The sequence below is a fragment of the Erinaceus europaeus genome, chromosome 4 (assembly GCF_950295315.1).
Source record: "Erinaceus europaeus chromosome 4, mEriEur2.1, whole genome shotgun sequence".
Lineage (NCBI taxonomy): Eukaryota > Metazoa > Chordata > Mammalia > Eulipotyphla > Erinaceidae > Erinaceus > Erinaceus europaeus.
Window position 1 is genome coordinate 37,189,498 of NC_080165.1, and position 20,998 is coordinate 37,210,495.

The following is a 20,998-nucleotide window of genomic DNA, read 5'->3' on the forward strand; positions in this document are numbered from 1 at the left end:
CCTGTAGTCTTTAGGATTTCAGACAAGATTCATTGTTCTGGTTTAGGTACTTTTCATCAAACCCTTGAAGTGTTTCTGAAACTATGGTACCATTTCCATACTACTCACCTTGCTAAGTCATTAAGATCCAACCTACCATCATTGTTTTTGTCAAAGATTTTCATCTGGAATTCAGCACATAAAATAATTATAAGAAATACTTGTAGCATAATAAATATTTTTAAAAAGAAAGAACAGAAATTCATTTTGCTAAATTATTAACTTTGTTTAAATTATTAAAACACTTCTATATATTGCTTCTCTGAGTATATTATTTTCTAAATTGTCTGAAATTAGCTCATTATAAAGCAATAAATATTTGATTGGAAAACTTATGGTGCCTTTTTAGGCCTTTCTACCAGATTACTGAGTTTATTATGTCTAAGTCTAATCATAGAGAATTATTTAACTCTTTTCCTTTGAGGTATATAGTTGCCCTTCATTTATGGGTATGTGTATATATGTATCCAGTCCCCTAGGTTCTAGCCTATATCTAGAACTTTGTTACAGAATGCACCATCTGAAATGAAACTGAGAAGTCCCATGTATTAGGAAAAATCTTACCAGATTATTGGAGTTGGAAGGTTAATATCTCAGGCTTGCTGTCTCTGGATGCAATCTCAAGCAAAAAGTCAGTGTCATCAGACACCAGGTTGCAAATGCTACCATGATACCAACCTGACTTCACCAGGCCTCACCAATGTACCCTAGAACCCCATCTCTCCAGAGCCCTGCCCCACTAGGGATAGACAGAAACAGGCTGGGAGTATGAATTGACCTTCCAATGCCCATATTCAGAAAATAAACAACTACAGAAGCCAGACTTTCCACTTTCTGCACCCCATAATGATCCTGGGTCCATGCATACAGAGAGATAAAGAATAGGAAAGCTTTCAAGGGAGGGGATGGAATATGGAACTCGTAGTGGGAGTTATGTGGAACTGTACCCCTCTTTTCCTATGGTCTTCTAGATATTTTATAAAAAAATTTTAAAAGTCAGTGTTGGGGCCAGGCGGTAGTGCACCTGGTTAAGCACACGCACTACAGTGCTCAAGGATCCGAGTTCAAGCCCCTGGTCTCCATTTGAAGGAGGAAAGCTTCAGAAGTGGTGAAGTAGAGTTGTAGGTGTCTCTTTTCCTCTCTCCCTATCTAACCCCCTCCCCATCTCAATTTCTCTCTGTCTCTACCCAATAATAAATTAATTAAAATTAAATTAAAAAGTAATTGTCAGCATAGTGCACCATGATGACACTGGTTGCATTAGAATCTGTCATTTTTATAGCTAAAAACCTTCCAAAAATTTATTTCCTCAGAGAACTTGAAAATATATATATTAGGATGAATTCACCAAAGGGAATTTCTTCTTCTTCATTATTTTTCTTCTACCTTGACACTGAAATACTCTCAGGATCATGTAGGACATGGATGATATGAGCAGCAAGAGAAATAATGAAAGGATCATAAAAACCTCCACAATAAGAGTATTGCACACTCATTATGCCCCACACACTCTTCAAAGTGTTTTTATATGTATTGATTCAACCTGCTCTCAAGATAGCTGTGTACTATTAATCCCTGTTTTACAGATTAAATAAAATTGAGATACTTTATAATTTTCCAAGTTCTTAAGTAATAAATGACAGAAGTAGGATATATGTCTCTTATCTGATTCTCAAGTGTTCTAAATTAGCATGTACAATGAGTATAATTATCCACTCTGGTAAAAGGCAGCTAGTCCTATGTTTGTCTTGAGGAGTTGGGCCTATGTTTACATGCTTTTATATGATACTGATTAACATCAATGTTATTGGCCTGGTGCTTAGTAACTTAGTGTTAACCTGCTCTCCAGGTATCCCCAGGGACATAAATGCAATTTTATCTCAAGGGAAGCTAAAGCAGTTCCATTTTAAACAGTGTTTTCTAGAGGTTTGTTCTGTGCTTAAACTGAAAATATGTATTAAATATCAACTCTATACTATTTCGGACAGTGGGGAGAGAGAGGTCACAGGGATGCAGCAAGGAAGCTGTTTTCGCAAAGACCAAACTGCCCAGCTACTTACTATAGTGCCAGTGTATTCTTCTAGCTTCATCTCAGAGATGACCTTTTTGTGACGGAGAAAGAGGTCTCGGAGGAAGTTCTGTGACAAGGAGAGCAGTCACTTTATATATAATAAGTAGATAACTAACAAAGATCTTGAGAGGCCTTATTTTAAGGATTGCAATTCATTTGTTTTTTTAAAAAGAAATAAAATGCTTTTAACAAGCAATAAAGGTAGGACTAGAGGGCTATCACAATTTGAAAAGAGGTCAAGGAACCCATAGGACTTTTATGTGTGGGAGAAAAGTGTAAAGAATTTTCAATTATCTGTCTTTCCTAAAGAGAAAAAGATCATTTGAACTTTCTAGATGAAAAATAGGAAACATTTTTTTCTGCCAAGGACTATTTCAGTATGTATGGCATCATTCCTGGACCATCCAAAATTATCAACTTAAAAATTAGCAGTTAACATTGCTATGAGAAAAACTCCTAAATTTATTTATTTTTAATTTTTATTTATAAAAAGGATACACTGACAAAAACCATAGGATAAGAGGGTTACAATTCTACACAATTCCCATCACCAGAACTCTGTATCCCATCCCTTTCCCTGATATCCTAAATTTATTAAATTTTGAGTCCTATTGGCAGTTGTGTTGGCAGGGCCAGACTGAAAGTTTTTGCAGGCTGTAAGCCCACAGGCCAGATGTTCCCTGCTCCTATAATATAAATTTTTAATAAATGGATAAGATTTTTTTTCTTAAAAATTTAAATCCATCTTTCTTGGGCCCACAGAACTCATGATATACAAAACTCAAATTCTCAGTGATAAATAAACCCATCCTGCCCTGTGACAGTTCTCAGGGACACTCACACGAAGCTCAGCAACTGATATAAAGCCACTGCTATCAGCATCATATTTGCGCCAGATCTAAAATACACAAAAGACATTAATCCATCCATCTTTAAACAGTATGGGGTCAATTTATGCTGCTATCCTGTTTATTATGGTTCAGCCTCTGAAAATACTGTGTAGCAGGTCAGGGAGTGGCAGGGGCCAGAATACAGAATACATCCTGGAAAAGGATGACAGAGGACCTAGTGGAGGTTGTATTGTTATGTGGAAAACCGATAAAATGTTATGCATGTACAAACTATTGTATTTACTGTCGAATGTAAAACATTAATCCCCCAATAAAGGCGGGGGGGGAGAAAATACTGTGTAGCTAGGTACAAGTGTAAGAGTAGCAAATATTCTTACTTGAATTTTTCACTTGATCAGCATGACTTTATGCTTCCCCATGCTATCTTTACCTTATTAAAACAACTAGAAAGTCATATTTTCACTGTGTGTGTGCCTGGTAAAATAGAGGCAATCACAGATGGAAAGTGGAGAACTGGTAAGATCCTTAAAGGAAGTCTTTGATGCTGAGAGAGTAAAGACCTCCAGAGGCAAGCCTTACACAATAGTGCTATATTAAATTTGTTTTTAACAAGTTAGCAGGTCAGGAAAAAAAAATGATCAACAGTTACTGCCAGGAAGACAAGCTCACAGCTGGAAACCTTCACCTTCCACAGCATAATGCCCCTTTCCCATGATCCCTTTCCATCTTCAGTCTGTAAGATCCTAAAAATCCAACTTAAGAACAAGATTTTTTTTTTTTTTTTTTTTTTTTTTGGAGACCTACGTCTGCCATCTGCTCAGGTTTGTGGTACCTGAATAAAACTATTTCCCACTTACTACTCTTAATCTCTTGAGTCAAATAAGTCTTCTCATGAGAATTTTAAGCTATTTTTGGTGAGAGCAATGTGAGGTTAAAACACACTGGAAATGAGTCTGCGTTGTCTTGGAGCCAGTCTGAGGAACTACAATATATTTACTCAAATAAATTCTTTTGGAATTCTCAAAATGGAAAGATATGAAGAGATGGACTTCAGTTTGGTACAATATTAGGACAATTAAGAAATCTTTGTGGGAGTTGAGCAGTAGCACAGCGGGTTAAGTGTACTTGGCACAAAGCGCAAGAACAGGCATAATGATCCTACTTTGAGCCCCAGGCTCCCCATCTGCAGGGGAGTCGCTTCACAGGTGGTGAAACAGGTCTGCAGGTGTCTATCTTTCTCTCCCCTTCTGGCTTCCCCTCTTCTCTCCATTTCTCTCTGTCCTAACCAACAATGCTGATGACAATAACTACAACAATAAAATAAGGGAAACAGAAGGGAATAAATAAATAAAGTCAAGTGACCATTTTAAAAATTCAAAAAAAAAAAGGAAATCTTTGTATTAAATACACAAAAATGCATGTTTTTTTTTTTAAGTATTTCATTATACAATGTTCTGCTTAATGTTGTTAGTACGGTCTTCAAAACTGCTGTGTATTAAGACAGGCCTCAAGCATGTATGACATGGGCTCTAATTGCTGAGCCATCTCCCCAAATGCTCAAAACTGCTTTCCAGCCTGCATGTCTACTAACCATATAGGTAATAATCTACCCTTACATATTTTTTTTGCTCATCTTTAAAAAAAAGTCAGTTTTCATTTTTAATGTGCATTTTTTGTAACCAACATATATTTTACTGTCAAAAATTCTTCTATGAGTTGTCTGTATATGTGTTCACTCATATTGACCAGAAGATAAACAATGTAGGACAGAAGGGGAAAAGTGAGTATCTTCTAAATGGGGACTTGGTAGTTGTTTTTAGAGAGGGGCCCTAAGCAACTATTTTGAATCTGCCTCTAACCTAAGAGAATCCTTATAATACCTTTTGTACTCTATTTTTCCACCAACAGAATATAATAACTAGAGATTAAGAGAAGAGGTAGAATGAGTCTTTAGCTTTCATTCAAGCAGTCTAAGAGAAAACAGAAAATCTACTGACTAGACGGGAATCTAACAAATTATGTTCTGACTGTGCTATATATTCAAATTTAGATTCAGTTGTGAACATTTTAAAATTAGTACTTTCACAAGTATAAGTCTAGACAACAGTCTCAAAGGAAAATTCCACTAGATCACAGCAGGGCTAAAGATGGAGCTCATGCTACGTAGTCGCCCCTTCTCCTAAAGCATTTCTCAACCATAACGGTCCCTTTTCTGATCCTCCCAGAGCCAAGGTTTTTCAGATCAGGAGCAGCCTCAGCCAGCACACTAACAGCACACACCACAGCTTGCAAACAACACCCTGGCTTATTTCCAAGGGCTTCTTTGGTCTTATCTTCTGTGGGCAGCTCTCCCTTTGGGATTGCACAGAAAAGATAGCAACCGTAGCAAGTGGGTAGAATCACAGTCTCTTGTTAACCCTTACTCTCCATAAAAACATAACCATTTACTTACCTGCATAAACTCCACACTGCTGTCCATGGGGGTTTCCCGACGAAAGAGCAGAAGAAAATTTTCATCATCTGATAAGAACATGCTGGCAAGCTAAATAAACAAGGATCACTAGTCAACAATGCTGGCAAGTGTTTCTGTGAGTAAAAGATAGTGGGGTATTGTTGGACAGAAAGATTCAGGTCACTCAGGGAAGAAAGCCCAAAATGTACTCTTGATTGTCATATGTCATTCATTGCTATTTTCAAAAAGTACTAACCCCACTAGGCATAAAATACTGTGTTTATTGGCCTTTTGTGTGCTTAAAATCCAAAATAATAATAACAAATAATCTTAATAAGAAACTTACCAGTACATTTAAGTGCCAATTACTATTTTTAAGAATCCTCAATGCTAAACTTTTTAATTTTATCTGTTTATTAATTAATTAATTTATTTATTGCCTCCAGGGTTATTGTTGGGACTTGTGGCAATTACTATTTTTAAGAATCCTCAATGCTATATATTAAAAAGATTCAGTTTGTGTTTTGAAAAACTTCGAGACATACAATTAATTTTCCCCCTCTTGTATTAATTAACTAGTGATGTATATGACTACATTTTACTAGGAGTGTACATAAACACCATTCCCACCACCAAAAGACTGGGACCCATCCCTCCCAGCCACTCCCACCCCCCACTGTCCCAGGAAGCTGCATGTCTACCCCTCACCACAGGGTTTTTACTTTGGTGCCCTACTTACAATTTGGTCAGGTCCTGCTTTTAGTTTCCCTTTCAGATCTTCTTACTCAACTTCTGTTTTTAATATATAGGCTATGTAATTGATATGCAGACTCTCTCAAAAGCCTAGACCAAGTAGATCAGAAGCAACCAATAACACAGCTATATACAAGATACTGGGTACTGTACAGCAAACCCTAACAAAAGGATTTTTCAAAGTTAACCCAATTACCAAATAATGTGATGATAACATTAACTATCGATTGTCTTTTTGAACCCTAAGACAGCAGGAACCTCACATCTCCACTATAGAGCCTCTACTTCCCACAGTCCTGGAACCCTTGGATAGGGGCCACTTTCCCGTATGCCTCTCCCAATCCATATCAAATAATATTGCATCTGCCGATCACAACCTAACCAACACAATGATTGCCACCTCAACATGCTTCACTTCCGACTGTGTCCAGAGACTTCACGTGTGGAATGACAACCCTTCAGCTTCATTACTCAGGTGAGACCTTTCCTTTCATAGTATACTCTAATTCCATCTCAGGTGGTTCACTTTCTAACAAAGTCCCAAAACGTATATATACACCAGTTTCTTTGAGAGAGAGCATATGTTCACACGTATCCGTAAACTACTGCAAAATATATACCTGAAAGCAGAAGTACACTAGAGTTTGCAGTGAGTACCCCCCCCCCCAACACTTCCTCTCCACTATTCCAACCTTTGGGTCCATGATTGCTCAACAATTTGTTTGGCTTTGTATGTTAACTCTCTTCTCAGCCACCAGGTTCCAGATGCCATCAGGATGCCGGCCAGGCTTCCCTGGACTGAAGACCCCACCAATGTGTCCTGGAGCTCTGCTTCCTCAGAGACCCACCCTACTAGGGAAAGAGAGAGGCAGACTGGGAGTATGGACCGACCAGTCAACGCCCATGTTCAGCGGAGAAGCAATTACAGAAGCCAGACCTTCTACCTTCTGCAACCCACAATGACCCTGGGTCCATGCTCCCAGAGGGATAGAGAATGAGAAAGCTATCAGAGGAGGGGGTGGGATATGGAGATTGGGTGGTGGGAATTGTGTGGAATTGTACCCCTCCTACCCTATGGTTTTGTTAATTAATCCTTTCTTAAATAAAAAAGAAAAAAAAAGAATCCTCAATGCTAAACTTTTTAATTTAATTAATTAACTAATTTATTTATTTATTGCCTCCAGGGTTATTGCTGGGGCTTGGTGCCTGCACTACAAATCCATTGCTCCTGGAGGCCATTTTTTCCCTTTTGTTGCCCTTGTGGTTTATTGTTGTTGTTTAATTATTGTTATTGCTGTAGTTGTTCTTGGATAGGACCGAGAGAAATGGAGAGAGGAGGGGAAGACAGAGGGCAGAGAGAAAGATAGACACCTGTAGACCTGCTTCACTGCTTGTGAAGCAACCCACCTGCAGGTGGGGAATGAGGGGCTCAAACGAAGGCCCTTACACCAGGCCTTGCGCTTTGTGGCATGTGCGCTTATCCCGCTGTGCAACCACCCATCCCCAATTTTATTTTTTACTAGTGATTTAATAATTATCAACAATATAGCAAGATTGTGGGATAAGAGGGGTACAATCCCATAAAGTTCCTGCTACCAGAGTTCTATATTGCATCCCTTCCACTGGAAGTTTCCCTATTGTTTATCCCTCTAGGAGTATGGACCAAAGATCTTTATGGGGAGCAGAAAGTGGGAGGTCAGGCTTCTTTAATTGCTTCTTATGCTAAATTAATTTAACTATAATAATAATAAATAGCAAATAATTCTTAACATGTGACATGAATTGTTCTAAAGCCTTTCAAATGCTAATTTAATTATAACAACCTACAGAGTACACAACATATCATTATGATTTTTTTATTGTCCTTATCTATTGGATAGAGATAGCCAGAAATTAAGCGGGGGTGTAGAGAGAGAGAAAGAGAGACACCTGCAGCCCTGCTTCACCACTTGCAAAGTTTGAGCCTTTGGTCCCCTGCAGGTGGGGACCAGAGGCTTGAACCTGGGCCCTTGTGCATAGTAACACATGTACTCAACCAGGTGCACCACCACCTGGCGCCAATCATGATTTTTTAGTTAAAGAATTGTACTTCACAATGTTAAGAAACTGGTCTTACTCCGCTTCCCCAGAGACCCACCCTACTAGGGAAAGAGAGAGGCAGACTGGGAGTATAGACCGACCAGTCAACGCCCATGTTCAGCGGGGAAGCAATTACAGAAGCCAGACCTTCCACCTTCTGCAACCCACAAAGACCCTGGGTCCATGCTCCCAGAGGGATAGAGAATGGGAAAGCTATCAGGGGAGGGGATGGGATATGGAGATTGGGTGGTGGGAATTGTGTGGAATTGTACCCCTCCTACCCTATGGTTTTGTTAATTTATCCTTTCTTAAATAAAAAAAAAGAAAGAAAGAAACTGGTCTTAGTTGTGTAATTAGTAAACAGTGTTCTCAGAACTTCAACTAAGCCCACACTCTTAACCACTACACCACTAAGTGGTGAGATGCTGTTTATTCAGCTGCTTTAGTGCTTATATGCAAAAACTGAAATGCTCTCCACAAGGACTTGATTTTTGAGTGTTAGATGTTATTAGCTTTACAATAGTGTTTGTATTATAGTTGCTTCAGGTGATAAATTAAATCAACCAGTTTCTTTTTCTTTTTTTTTTATCCTTTTGTCATCAAGTGGGTCTCGCCACTCCAGATGGGCTTTTTCTGATAGAAACTGAAGTAGAGGATGGAGACTCCACAGCACTGAAGCTTTACTCCCATGTGGTGAACTAGGGGACTTGAACTTGGATTATATGCCTGCAGAGCAGAAACCTTCTCAAAATTTGCTGCCCCCAACTCACCCCATCAAGTTTTTTATATCAGCACTGAATAGCATCACTCACTTCCATGAACAAAGGAATTGTTTTTCTGTCCCTCCCTGAATCCAGCACCTGTTTCAGTATACAGGCCTGTTTGACCTGGTTCTTTGACAAACCTAGAGTATTGCAATGTATATTGTCTGCCTTCTGAGTTGTCTTCCACAAGCAATAGCCATTTTTCTATAACAAGGTAATTCTCTCAGCATATTATACAGTGCTACAGACTGACTCTAGAGTGCATGTTTTTGGTGGTTTAAAAGCATGATCAGCCCAGATATACATTCATATTTTTCTTGTTGGATGTTGATAAGCTCAAGAAAATACAGTGTGAGGGAGTTGGGTGGTAGCGCAGCAGGATAAGCGCAGGTGGCACAAAGCACAAGGACCAGCATAAGGATTCCGGTTCCAGCCCCCGGCTTTTCATCTACAGGGGAGTCACTTCACAAATGGTGAAGCAGGTCTGCAGGTGTCTTTCTCTCCCCCTCTCTGTATTCCCCTTCTCTCTCCATTTCTCTCTGTCCTATCCAACAACAACGACATCGATAATAGCAATAATTACAACACCAAAACAAGGGCAACAAAAGAGAATAAATATAAAAAATATTTTAAAAAAGAAAATATAGTGTGAATAATAGCTATAAAATATTAAGTAGCTACTACATGGCTGGAATTGGCAATTTGCTTTCCATTTATCGTATCATTAAAGTCTCATACCAACTCTTGGAAATATTAATGGGAGGAAGTCCCATGCAGTGTATAAGCAGTGGGTTTTAGATACTTTTCAAATTCCGTTTCTATTACTTACCTATTATTGGATCCTGGACAATTTAGTCAACATTTCTCTAACAACTTCCTCATTTGAAAAATGAGAATAATAGTATTAATGATCCAATGCTTGTGTGAAGACTAAAAATTCAAATGAGATACTGTTTATAACTTTTAGCACAATACCTGCCACGTCCTTATCAAGCCAGAAACGAAGGGTCTGACAAAGGCTGGGAACCACATCTTCAAGGAAGAGTGATTCTGGGAACGGGGCATGGCATGCCAATCAAATTTAGATTACAATTCCTTATTCCTATGATCACAATGAGTCTTATGTTTGGCGGGAACAGGTGGGGATAAGCTCCCCTGGCCTATAGATTAATAACAAATGAGAACCAGGATACTCAGTCACTAATTCCTGGAGGCCCAGCCCAGGATACAGTCCCTGATGACTCACATTTCCAAGAAACAGAAACTGAAGAAAAACCCAGAGTTCAGCAAGTTAGAAAACCAGACAGAGGGTCCTACCACAGACCAGCACCTACAGTTATGACCAAATGGGGACCAGCTTACCCCATGGGTGGTGGACTGTGGTTTCCTCCCTATCTTTACCACAAATATTTACCTAAGCCCACTGACCGCCCTTTGCACTATACTGGTGCCTACATGCAGGGTTACAGAAAAGTTAGTATTAATGGCACTCATGTATCCTGGTATAGTTTGCCCTTTTTAGAAAGATTAGCAAGAAGTGGACCTCTTTGGTGTTTGCTTCCTCTCAGAACAGGTTATAAATTATATACCCAATTGACACATTTGTGGCGCACCAGGTACAGAGACTGCAGTAGATCTAGAGTCCCTAGTGTAGATAAATTAAAATTAGTAAATATATTAAGAAGTAATGAGCCAGAAGAAGTATCAGGAATAGAAGACATACATACACTTTTAAGATTTCTCAATCAGACATATGTTGCCCCCCTTAGAAGCCAAAGCCTTAGCTTACACTGCCCCCCCATGATTAAGGAGGGAGTTAGATTTTACAATAGGAAGAAAGTTAAGTTTTTACAGAGAGCTCCTACTCATGAATGCATTACAGGTTACTCCAACAGGGCTTGACACTCCCTTGAAGTTACATAACCACTATTATCAGAAATGCTTTACTTTCTGTTCCAGTTTGCTGCTTTCAAAATATCATGTAAAGCTAAAAAAAAAAGTATGTAAACGCTTGCCTGTCTAATAAACATTGAGTTCAGATTCACCCTCCAATAGATGTGGTGTCTATCTGTTCTCCCACGCGCTGACTCCTGACCCACCTGGGGCTCTCTTCAGCAGACCCTGACAACTCCTGCTGCTCCCCCGCCCGAGAGGTCCATCACAAATACCCAATACATATTAAACATCCACTAAAAGGTACTGCTGACTGAAGAAGACAATGATACCCAGTATTTTTTCCAAGCTTTCATATTACACTTTGTTGACTTTGAGTTTTTCCTACCCATATACTTAAGGTCATCTTATGAAAGAGGAAGAAAAGGGGATCTGTTCTTCTGAACTAAGTGTTGTTTTTTTCCCATGGGACAGACAGCAAGGCTAAGAGACTGAATTACTATACAGTTCATTGGTTTTGAGTATTTGAATTTATTCTGGTTCAGGGTAGAATAGAAGAGAGCCACAACAAACCAACCAAGTTCACAACTAATCCCAAAGCTTCACTTTGATTCTCAATTGTGACTCTTTTCCCATCTCATTTTTTTTGTGCAGTACCATGACACCAGCTTTTCTACAAATAACATCTTCAAATTATGTTCATTTGCAAAATTCTGACAAAATGGCTGACATGCTGTTGTCAAGTTCACAATTACTTCAGGAAGGTATAAGTTTCTTTCTTTTTTTTTTTTTTAGGAAATTTATGGCATATTTTAGTTACTATGTTTTATTCAATTATTTATTAAGTCAATAAAATTTATTGATCACAATCCTATACTAAGGACTCCAAGGGCCAGAGAAGTCAATGATGAACATGTGTCATGAATACTTTGCTACTTCCAGCTTGGTGTTTGCACATACTTTTCTATTAATGGATACTCTGACATTCTTATATTACATGTAATGTGAATTTGTGACTATATATAATTTTTGCCTCAGAGTGAAAATTTAGCTACCATGGACATTAAAATATCATGGCATATTATTTTATTTTTATTTTTTTTAACTTTTAAAAGATTCATTTTATTCATGAGAGACTGAGAGAGACTAGAACTGTATTCAACTCTGGCATATGGTGAAATCTGGAACTGGACCTGAGATTTCTGAAGCCCCAGCATGAAAGTCTGGTGCCCTGCCATGTGGTGTCCCCTTAGCTCTTTTCTTATTGTTTTAATATACTATACACTCAACATTGTAAACCTTTTTGTAAATCTATGAAAAAATGATCAGACCAAAGATAGACTACCTGAAGTACTGCGTACTTAAGATAGTTTTTTTCCATTAGTGGGTATCAATACATGTGGGATCATTCAAAGTAAAAACAGCCTATTGGAATCTTTTATTTTGAATGATCTTTCACACTCCGCCAGTAGATAAAGTTGAATTTTATACTAATTTCTTGTCAGTAAGTTTTTCCTTATTTCAAGATTCAATCTGAATAGAGCATGTACAAAGACAAATGTTGCTCTAAGTGAAAAGTCTCCAGCATATCAAATTAAATATAAATATTGATTGACCTAAATACAATGATGAAAATAGAAAGTGATTACTTCAAATCTGAAGCAACTGCTTTGCAACCATGCTTGATTCCTCAGTTCAATGAAAGATTATTATTACTTTTCACAGGCAATGATAGCCCAGGAAGGAACAGTCAATAAAGATATAGCTGGAAAATGTACCTCTTTCATCTGTATGTGAGCATCTTTAGAGATATTATGGGTAGCCAGAAATTGTTTTTTCATCTTCTGCACATTTTGTATCATGACTTCGTCCTACAATGGATCAAATAAAGTCATATTAAAGACACTCGGATTTCGAGACTTTAAGATATCAAATATTCGGGAGTCGGGCTGTAGCGCAGTGGGTTAAGCGCAGGTGGCGCAAAGCACAAGGACCGGCATAAGGATCCCGGTTCAAACCCCGGTTCCCCACCTGCAGGGGAGTCGCTTCACAGGCGGTGAAGCAGGTCTGCAGGTGTCTATCTTTCTCTCCTCCTCTCTGTCTTCCCCTCCTCTCTCCATTTCTCTCTGTCCTATCCAACAACGACGACAACAACAATAATAACTACAACAATAAAACAACAAGGGCAACAAAAGGGAATAAATAAATAAAATAAATATTTAAAAAAAAAAAAAAAAGATATCAAATATTCATAGTATACAGCCTGAAGGTTATGTCAGTCTGCCCTGGAAAGCAGGTTACTTAGCTATTTAATGGGTTAATGCCAGCCTATAGAAGGTAGAACAGGGACTGGGCAGTGGTGCATCGGGTTAAGTGCACATGGCCCAAAGTGCATGGACAGGGTAAGGAACCCAATTGGAGCACCTGCAGGGGGTTGCTTCACAGGCGGTGAAGCAGGTCTGCAGGTGTCAATCTTTCACTCCACCTCTCTGTCTTTCCCTCCTCTCTCCATTTCTCTCTGTCCTAGCCAACAACATCAGTAATAATAACAACGATAAACAACAAGGGCAACAAAAGGAAAAAAATAGCCTCTAGGAGCAGTGAATCAGGCACCAAGTCCCAGTGATAACCTTGAAGGAAGAAGAAGAAGAAGAAGAAGAAGAAGAAGAAGAAGAAGAAGAAGAAGAAGAAGAAGAAGAAGAAGAGGAAGAAGAAGAAGGAGAAGAAGAAGAAAAAGGTAGAACAAAGAAGATTTCTTTTGAGTGAACATTTACTAACTAGAATCCTGACTAGGAAAGGCATACAATTAATAAACTTCTACAATATAAATGAAGAGGAACCTAGAGATTATATTCTTGAAAGAATAAATTTGAATTTCACTATTGGGGCCAGGTGGTGATGAACCTGGTTGAGCACACAGGTTACAATGCACAACGTGTGAAGACCAGGGTTTAAGCTTCCTTTCCCACCTGCAGGGGAAAAGCTCTACAAGTGGTGAAAGTGTCTCTCTGTCTCACTACCTTTGTATTACCCTCTCCCCTCTTGATTTCTGGCTACCTCTACCCAGTAAATAAATGAAGATAATAATAATATAAAAAACCACTATTTTGTTATGACAAAAGATTACCAATAATGGGCATACATTCTTCCCAAGAAATCAGAGGTCTGATTCTATTTTTAAGTTTAAACCCATCTCTCCTACGTCTTCAGTTTATCATCCTCTAAATATTTTCCATGCCAGCCATGACATCATCTCCCCAGACAATAACTTAGATCCACCTGCATATCAGATTTCAGGCTCAGAGGAAAAAAAAAAAACTAGTATAGTCACGGGCCCTTTGGAATATAACTAAAATATGCCTACTAGCTATCTACAAAACAGAGGATCCCCAACATTTCATCTGCACTATTCCAGCCTTTAGGGTCACGATTGGTCAACAACTTGTTTGGCTTTAAATGTTAACTCTCTTTTCAGCCACCAGGTTCCAGATGCTACCATGATGCCAACCAGACTTTCCTGGACAGATAATCCCACAAGTGTGTCCTGGAGCCCCACTTCCCCAGAGCCCGGCCGCACTAGGGAAAGAGAGAGACAAGCTGGGAGTATGGATCGACCTGTCAATACCCGTGTTCAGCAGAGAAGTAATTACAGAAGCCAGACCTTCAACCTTCTGCACCCCACAATGACCTTGGGTCCATACTCCCAGAGGGATAAAGAATAGGAAAGCTATCAGGGAAGGGGATGGGATACGGAGTTCTGATGGTGGGAATTATGTGGAGTTATACCCCTCTTATCCTATGGTTTTGTCAATGTTTCTTTTTTATAAATAATAAATAAATAAATACTTTCCATGAACTTTCTAAGGAAAGAATAATTAAATGGAGAAAATAATTAAAAGGGAAGTCAAAAATGGCTGAATTATCAAAGATGTACCATCTCCTTTTCATCCACAACATTGTCTGCATATAATTTTATTTCTTCAGTTATGTACAAGAAGGATTATTTCAATGAAAGATAGTACATACAGTTAATAATAGAGAGTGTATTTGATGCCTGGCTTAAGAGGCTTAGATACTCCCAAATAGTGCCAGGTTCCAAGACTCCAGACTCAATCTATCAGGAAAAATTCATTCTTCATAGTACTACCATGATAATCCTGCCAAAAGGATTTGACCACTATATAAGAACATTAGTTTCTCATGTCTTGACACCATAGATTGTGCATATTTGTGTCTGGTATGGAGATATGTACATACACCATATAGAAACAACATAAGGAAATCAACCAGGCAGGTGGATCTTTTTCACTTTGAATATCGTCTTGACCTTCTAGATTAAGGTCTCCTAAAGAAATAGTGACTTCCACACATGTGGATTAAAAAGTAAGTGATTCTTTATAGTGGGCTTCTGAAGGAAGTTAACAAACTTAACTATGCAGGCAGAAACTAAAATCTGAGAGTTAAAAAAAAAAAAAGAGAGAGAAGAAGCTACAGTCAGATTCTACCTATCATCTTTGGGTTGAAAGTATAGAACCTTGACTTCTGTTCTCTCAGATTTTATTTCAAAGCCTATGACTATCTCTTGGATCTAAAGTTAAAAATCTGTTGGAATTTTATATTAGCATCAGTTTTAGACACTTAAGCCCCTGCAGGGTATTTGTCATCTCTGAAGAATTAAAAGAAGTTCAGGGTAAGCCACAGTCCATACATAAAGGCTATGTACACAGCTGTATGTATACAATGATTATGTGCAGTGGATCAACTAGACCTAGACCTAGTTCAGAGAACAATTATGATCATTTAAAAAGAAAAGGGCAGGTGCCTAGAGGCAGGAAAGATGTAGTGAGTAACAGGACAACAGCAAGAGCAGCTGCTAACTGCATTAAGTCACTCCTATCACAAGCAGTGAGGAAGATTTGTTGCCTTGAAAACCCTTTTCTGGAGGTTTTTATAATCTGCTAAAAAGGGAGGAAATTAGAGGTGTTCAGGTGTCCAGCAAACTACTTGTCACTCCTAATATGGACGCCAAAACCTACTGCTGGGTCTATATCTGCTTGGGGTTTCCCTGTTTAAGAATAGGTATCACTACTGTGAATAGCGCAGTTATGAACGTAGGGGTATGTATATCTTTTGTAAAAGATTTTATTTATTTACTTATGTATTTATTTTTTAAAGGAGAACAGTTTTTTTGTAATTTTACTTGTTTATTTATTTTCCCTTTTATTGCCCTTGTTTTTCATTGTTGTTATAGTTATTATTGTTGTTATTGATATCATTGTTGTTAGATGGGACAGAGAGAAATGGAGAGAGGAGGGGAAGACAGAGAGGGGGAGAGAAAGACAGACACCTGAAGACCTGCTTCACCACTTGTGAAGCAACTTCCCTGCAGGTGGGGAGCCAGGAGCTCGAACCGGGATCCTTAGACTGGTCTTTGTGCTTTCCGCCACGTGCGCTTAACCCACTGCACTATCGCCTGACTCCTGATTTTATTTATTTTTAATGAGAGAGAAAGAGACTAGAGCACTGCTCAGTTCTGGCTTATGGTGGTGTTGGTGATTAAACCTAGGACCTCAGAGCCTAATATACGAAAGTTTTTCGTGTAACTGCTATGCTATTTTCCCAGTCCTCACATATCTTTTCAAATTAGGGTTTTTGTATCTTTCAGATATAAGCCCAGTAGTGGTTTGCTGGTTAATAAGCTATGTCCATTTTTATTTGTGGAATATAAATAATTAAACAAGTAAATTTATAAAAATAAAACCAAATTGACTCTTCGACTCTGAAAACTGTGGTGGTCATCAGAGGGAGCAAGGAAGTAATGGGACAGGTTGAGGGATGTCTTTGGTATATGGCACTGAACTTTGATGGTGGGTTGGTGCTATACACAGATAGACATCACCCTCCTCTCTCCATTTCTGTCTGTCCTATCCAACAATGATGACATCAATAACAACAACAATAATAACTACAATAATAAAATAATGTCAACAAAAGGGAATAAATAAATATTAAAAAAACAATAATTTCATTAACATGTGGAATATAAAGCAAACTGATTGGCAAGAAGAAAAATGTGTATCTCTTAGATTTAATGAAAACTATGGTGGTTATATGAGAGAAAGGAGGAGAGGATGGAAAGAATGATAGAGGAGTCTTTTTGATCACAAGAGAACTATTACCACTTTGGTGGGTACGACGAGTCATTTACACAGAAGTATAAAAGCTAGATGTCTTCAGGTGGCTTGCGCATATTACTATGTGAAAGCATTTAGATTAAAGCCCCAGGCTACCTCATGAGAACACCTACAGTAGGGTAATAGCTTCTCATGCAGTGGAGTGGTGCTATAGTATCTTACCTTCTCTCTTTATCTCTCTCACCCTCTACTTAGAGGAAGGAAAAGAAAAAGATAGCTACCAGGAGCAGTAGAGCTCCAATGCAAGTACTGAGCCCCAACAATAATCCTAATGGCAAACAGAAGAACTGTAAAGCTCTACTCCTGAAATTTTATAGTATTTCACAATATTCTTAAATGACTTTTTAAAAATATTTTAAATACATTTACTTGTTTATTTAAGGGGGTAGTGACAGAGATAAATAGAAAGGGAAGTGGGTGATAAGAACAGAAAAAGAGAGACATCTGTAGACCTGTTTTGATGAAATAAAAATTCTACAGACTCCTGGTGGACGCCCACTTACTTCTACATTCCAGCATCCCGAGTGGCGGGCTCTGAGTGGCAGGCTCTGATGTAGCCAACCTGCTCACACCTTTATTGTCAGCACCTTGATGGGCTTTGTTTCTAACTAATCAGCTTGTACTGTGCCCAATTTGAAACTGATAAAAGCTGGGTGCTGCGGGACAAGCATGTGCAGGTCTGGTAGGGATCGACTTGCAACCCGTTAATATAAAATATACGTAACTGCCTGCCCTTCATGTGGCCTCAGGTCTTGTTCTCTGCTTACTTTTGAGTTATATTATGGAATTTTTATTACATAGCCACTCATGAGACTTCTCCCTGCAGGTGAAGATTGGGAGCTTGAACCCAGGCCCTTGCACATTGTACCATGTAAGTTCAACCCAGTGTGCCACTGCCCAGGCCCCATTAAATCAATTTTTAAACATCTATGATCTGAGTCAAGCATATAGTCCAGTGAAGAGTGCTTAGTTTGAATATGTGAGGTCCTGCATTAAATCCTTGTGAGACAATAAATAAACAAATAGTAAGATCTTATTCAGATTCATAGAAAATGGGATTAAAGTATTTGCATTTTAACAGATAATCTTAAACACACTTAAAGTTTCCCTTTCAGAGTAAGGAATATGTAATCTTTCATCCCTTTCCTCCAGTCTCAGAAACACCAGTACAGAAAACACAGTTGCACAAGATATTTGTGAGTCATTTGTTGTCTCCTTTCCTCCAACAATTGTCTACCCTGGTGTGTTCATATATCAGGTCAAAGGAAGGGATGATAACAAGAACAGCCAAGCAACAAGAAACTCACTAATGGCAAAAATGTATCTGAAGTTAGTGGAAGACCCCAAAGACAACTCAGCGTTCTCAGTTTAGAGAAGACCATTATGTTTGAATAGCTTCACCCATGGTTAACAATAAGGTAAACACTTGGCAACTACTTCTCCTATCTTATAAATCACTACAGCAGAGAATCTTCTGAAAATATATGAAGTTCCCATGTCTGGTGGTTTATTTATTACACAGTTTATTCCAAGACTTTGAATGGTTTTACATTCATTTTGTGTGTTTTTTCAAACACTCCTGTCATGGTTGACACAGTAGTATCTGATTCATGGTTTCTGGGATTGTTTCTTATACTGGTTTATAGTAGATGGGAGAATGGCAGAGAGAGAGAGGGGAAAGAAACAAAAAAAGAGGAGAGAAGTTGACAAGTAGTGAAGGACACAAAGATAAAAACATAAAATTGAAGGAAGTGACATAAAAGACAAGAACAGGGGGAGTCGGGCGGTTCTTCTTTTTCTAGCATTTGCCCTTCTTCCGTAGCCAGTCAACAGCGTCAGGTAAAGTTTCAAGACCTCCTTTGAATCTGGAGAGGTGGCAGTCATTGACTATGTGGGTCATAGTCTGTAGCCGCAGGGGGCAGGGGCAGTTCGGGTAGTCTCTGGCTCCCCAGCGATGGAACATAGCGCGGCGCAACGGCCATGGCCTGTTCGATAGCGATTGAGGAGGGCCCAATCATAACGTGCTAGGTCAAAGCCGGGTTGACGCTTGCAGGGGTCTGTGATGAGGTGTTTGTTCTTTACCTCAGCTGACTGCCAACTCTGTTTCCAAGAGTCTGGAACAGAGAAGTTCAGTGTAGGCATAGGGGACCAGATTGGATGACGAGAAGTCAAGCATTGGACAGGGTGGGCGAAGATATCCGCGTATATTGGCAGGTCCGGTCGAGCGTAGACGTGGGAAATGAGCTTAGATGATGCCGCATCCCGACGAATATCTGGCTGGGCGATGTTGCTAAGAACTGGCAGCCATGGAACTGGGTGGAACGGATGGTCGGGCGGTAGCACAGCGAATTAAGCACAGGTGGCACCAAACGCAAGGACCGGAGAAAGGTTCCCAGTTTGAGCCCGCGGTTCCCCACCTGCAGGGGAGTCGCTTCACAGGCAGTGAAGCAGGTCTGCAGGTGTCTATCCTCTTCTCTGTCTTCCCCTCCTCTCTCCATTTCTCTCTGTCCTATCCAACAACAATGACATCAACAATATCTACAACAATAAAAAAAACAACAAGGGCAACAAAAGGGAATAAATAAATATAAAAAAAGACAAGAACAGGAACAAGAGAACTTTGAACAGAGTGAATAATGAAAGACACAGGAGCTAGATGGGGAGTCTGAAAATTACAAATCAGAGAGAAGCAAGAGGAAGATGAAAGAGTGGTCAGAAAATCAGATAGTAGTAAAATCAGAGATAGTAGGATAGGCCAACATAAAACACAGGAATTAGAAACAGAAAAGGAAGAAAAAAATGACAGACAGACATAAAAGAACATGAGGCAAACATATATAATGTGTATATGTACATGCATGTACATACAGGTAGAAAGAACTGAGGGAGAGATTGTGGCTTTCAGAAAGACATTAGGCTTTTATTCTGAGCTAACTCATTTGCCCCCAACCCTTCCTCCAAATTGCTTCTTGTCTACTTACTGGACTCCAAGAGGAAAATGCAAGGCAGTCCCAATATTCTTCCATGCCAGCGTGTATATCTGAGAGTAGGTTATCTTTTTTAAATTATTTTTATTTATTTATTTTTGCCTCCACAGTTATTGCTGGGGCTCGGTGCCTGCACCATGAATCCACCACTCCTGGCATCCATTTTTTTCCATTGTTGTTACTACTGCTGTTTTTACTGTTGTTGGATAGGACAGAGAGAAATTGAAAGAGAAGGGGAAGACAGAGAGGTGGAGAGAAAGACAAAAAAAGACCTGCAGACCTGTTTCACCGCTTGCAAAGTAAATCCCCCTTGCAGGTGGGGAGCTGGGGGCTGGTACTGGATTCCTTGCACTTAGCGGCACACACACACTATATGCACTTAACCCAGAACTGCTTGGCCCTTTATCTGTTTGTTTGTTTGTTTATTTATTTATTTTAATGACAGAGACACAGAGAAAAAGAAATACATAGCTACTAGAGTACTGCTCAGCTCTGGTGACCCTGGGATTAAATCTGGGAGTTTGGCATGAAACTCTTCTGCATAAATATATCATGATGTCTCTCCAGCCCAAGAGTAAGTTATCTTTACAATTCATTTTAAATGTGATTGTCTTCCAATGTATTAGCCCCCTTTTTACATATCACCTAGTGGTGTCTTTATAGTATTTTCATACTCTGATTAGTGTATCTCCATATGAACATTCCCCTGAAGGGATCTTCAAAAATTAATTTACACCTTTTAAGACCAAACTATCAACAAGAATTGATATGAACTCTGGGTATATTGGCTTACCTTTTATACCAAAACTCTGAGTATTCTGGTTATGTTCTTTTTGTCATTCCTTAGGAAATTTGTAACCTTTTGATTCTAATAAAAGGAATTATTGGTGGGTGCTTTTAAAGTATTTGCTATGT

The 20,998-nt window shown here is 39.0% G+C and overlaps 1 protein-coding gene across 1 annotated transcript in view; it reads right to left on the reverse strand.

The window, feature by feature from the left end:
- Window positions 1-20,998, reverse strand: part of SCGN (secretagogin, EF-hand calcium binding protein) — a 37,090-nt gene that overhangs the window by 13,918 nt on the left and 2,174 nt on the right. The window contains exons 3-7 of the mRNA XM_007525936.3: window positions 12,681-12,773; window positions 5,414-5,503; window positions 2,952-3,008; window positions 2,100-2,177; window positions 109-164 (exon numbers count right to left, since the gene is read on the reverse strand). Coding sequence (XP_007525998.1) covers window positions 109-164; window positions 2,100-2,177; window positions 2,952-3,008; window positions 5,414-5,503; window positions 12,681-12,773 — 374 coding nt within the window. The remainder of the gene's footprint in view (window positions 1-108; window positions 165-2,099; window positions 2,178-2,951; window positions 3,009-5,413; window positions 5,504-12,680; window positions 12,774-20,998) is intronic.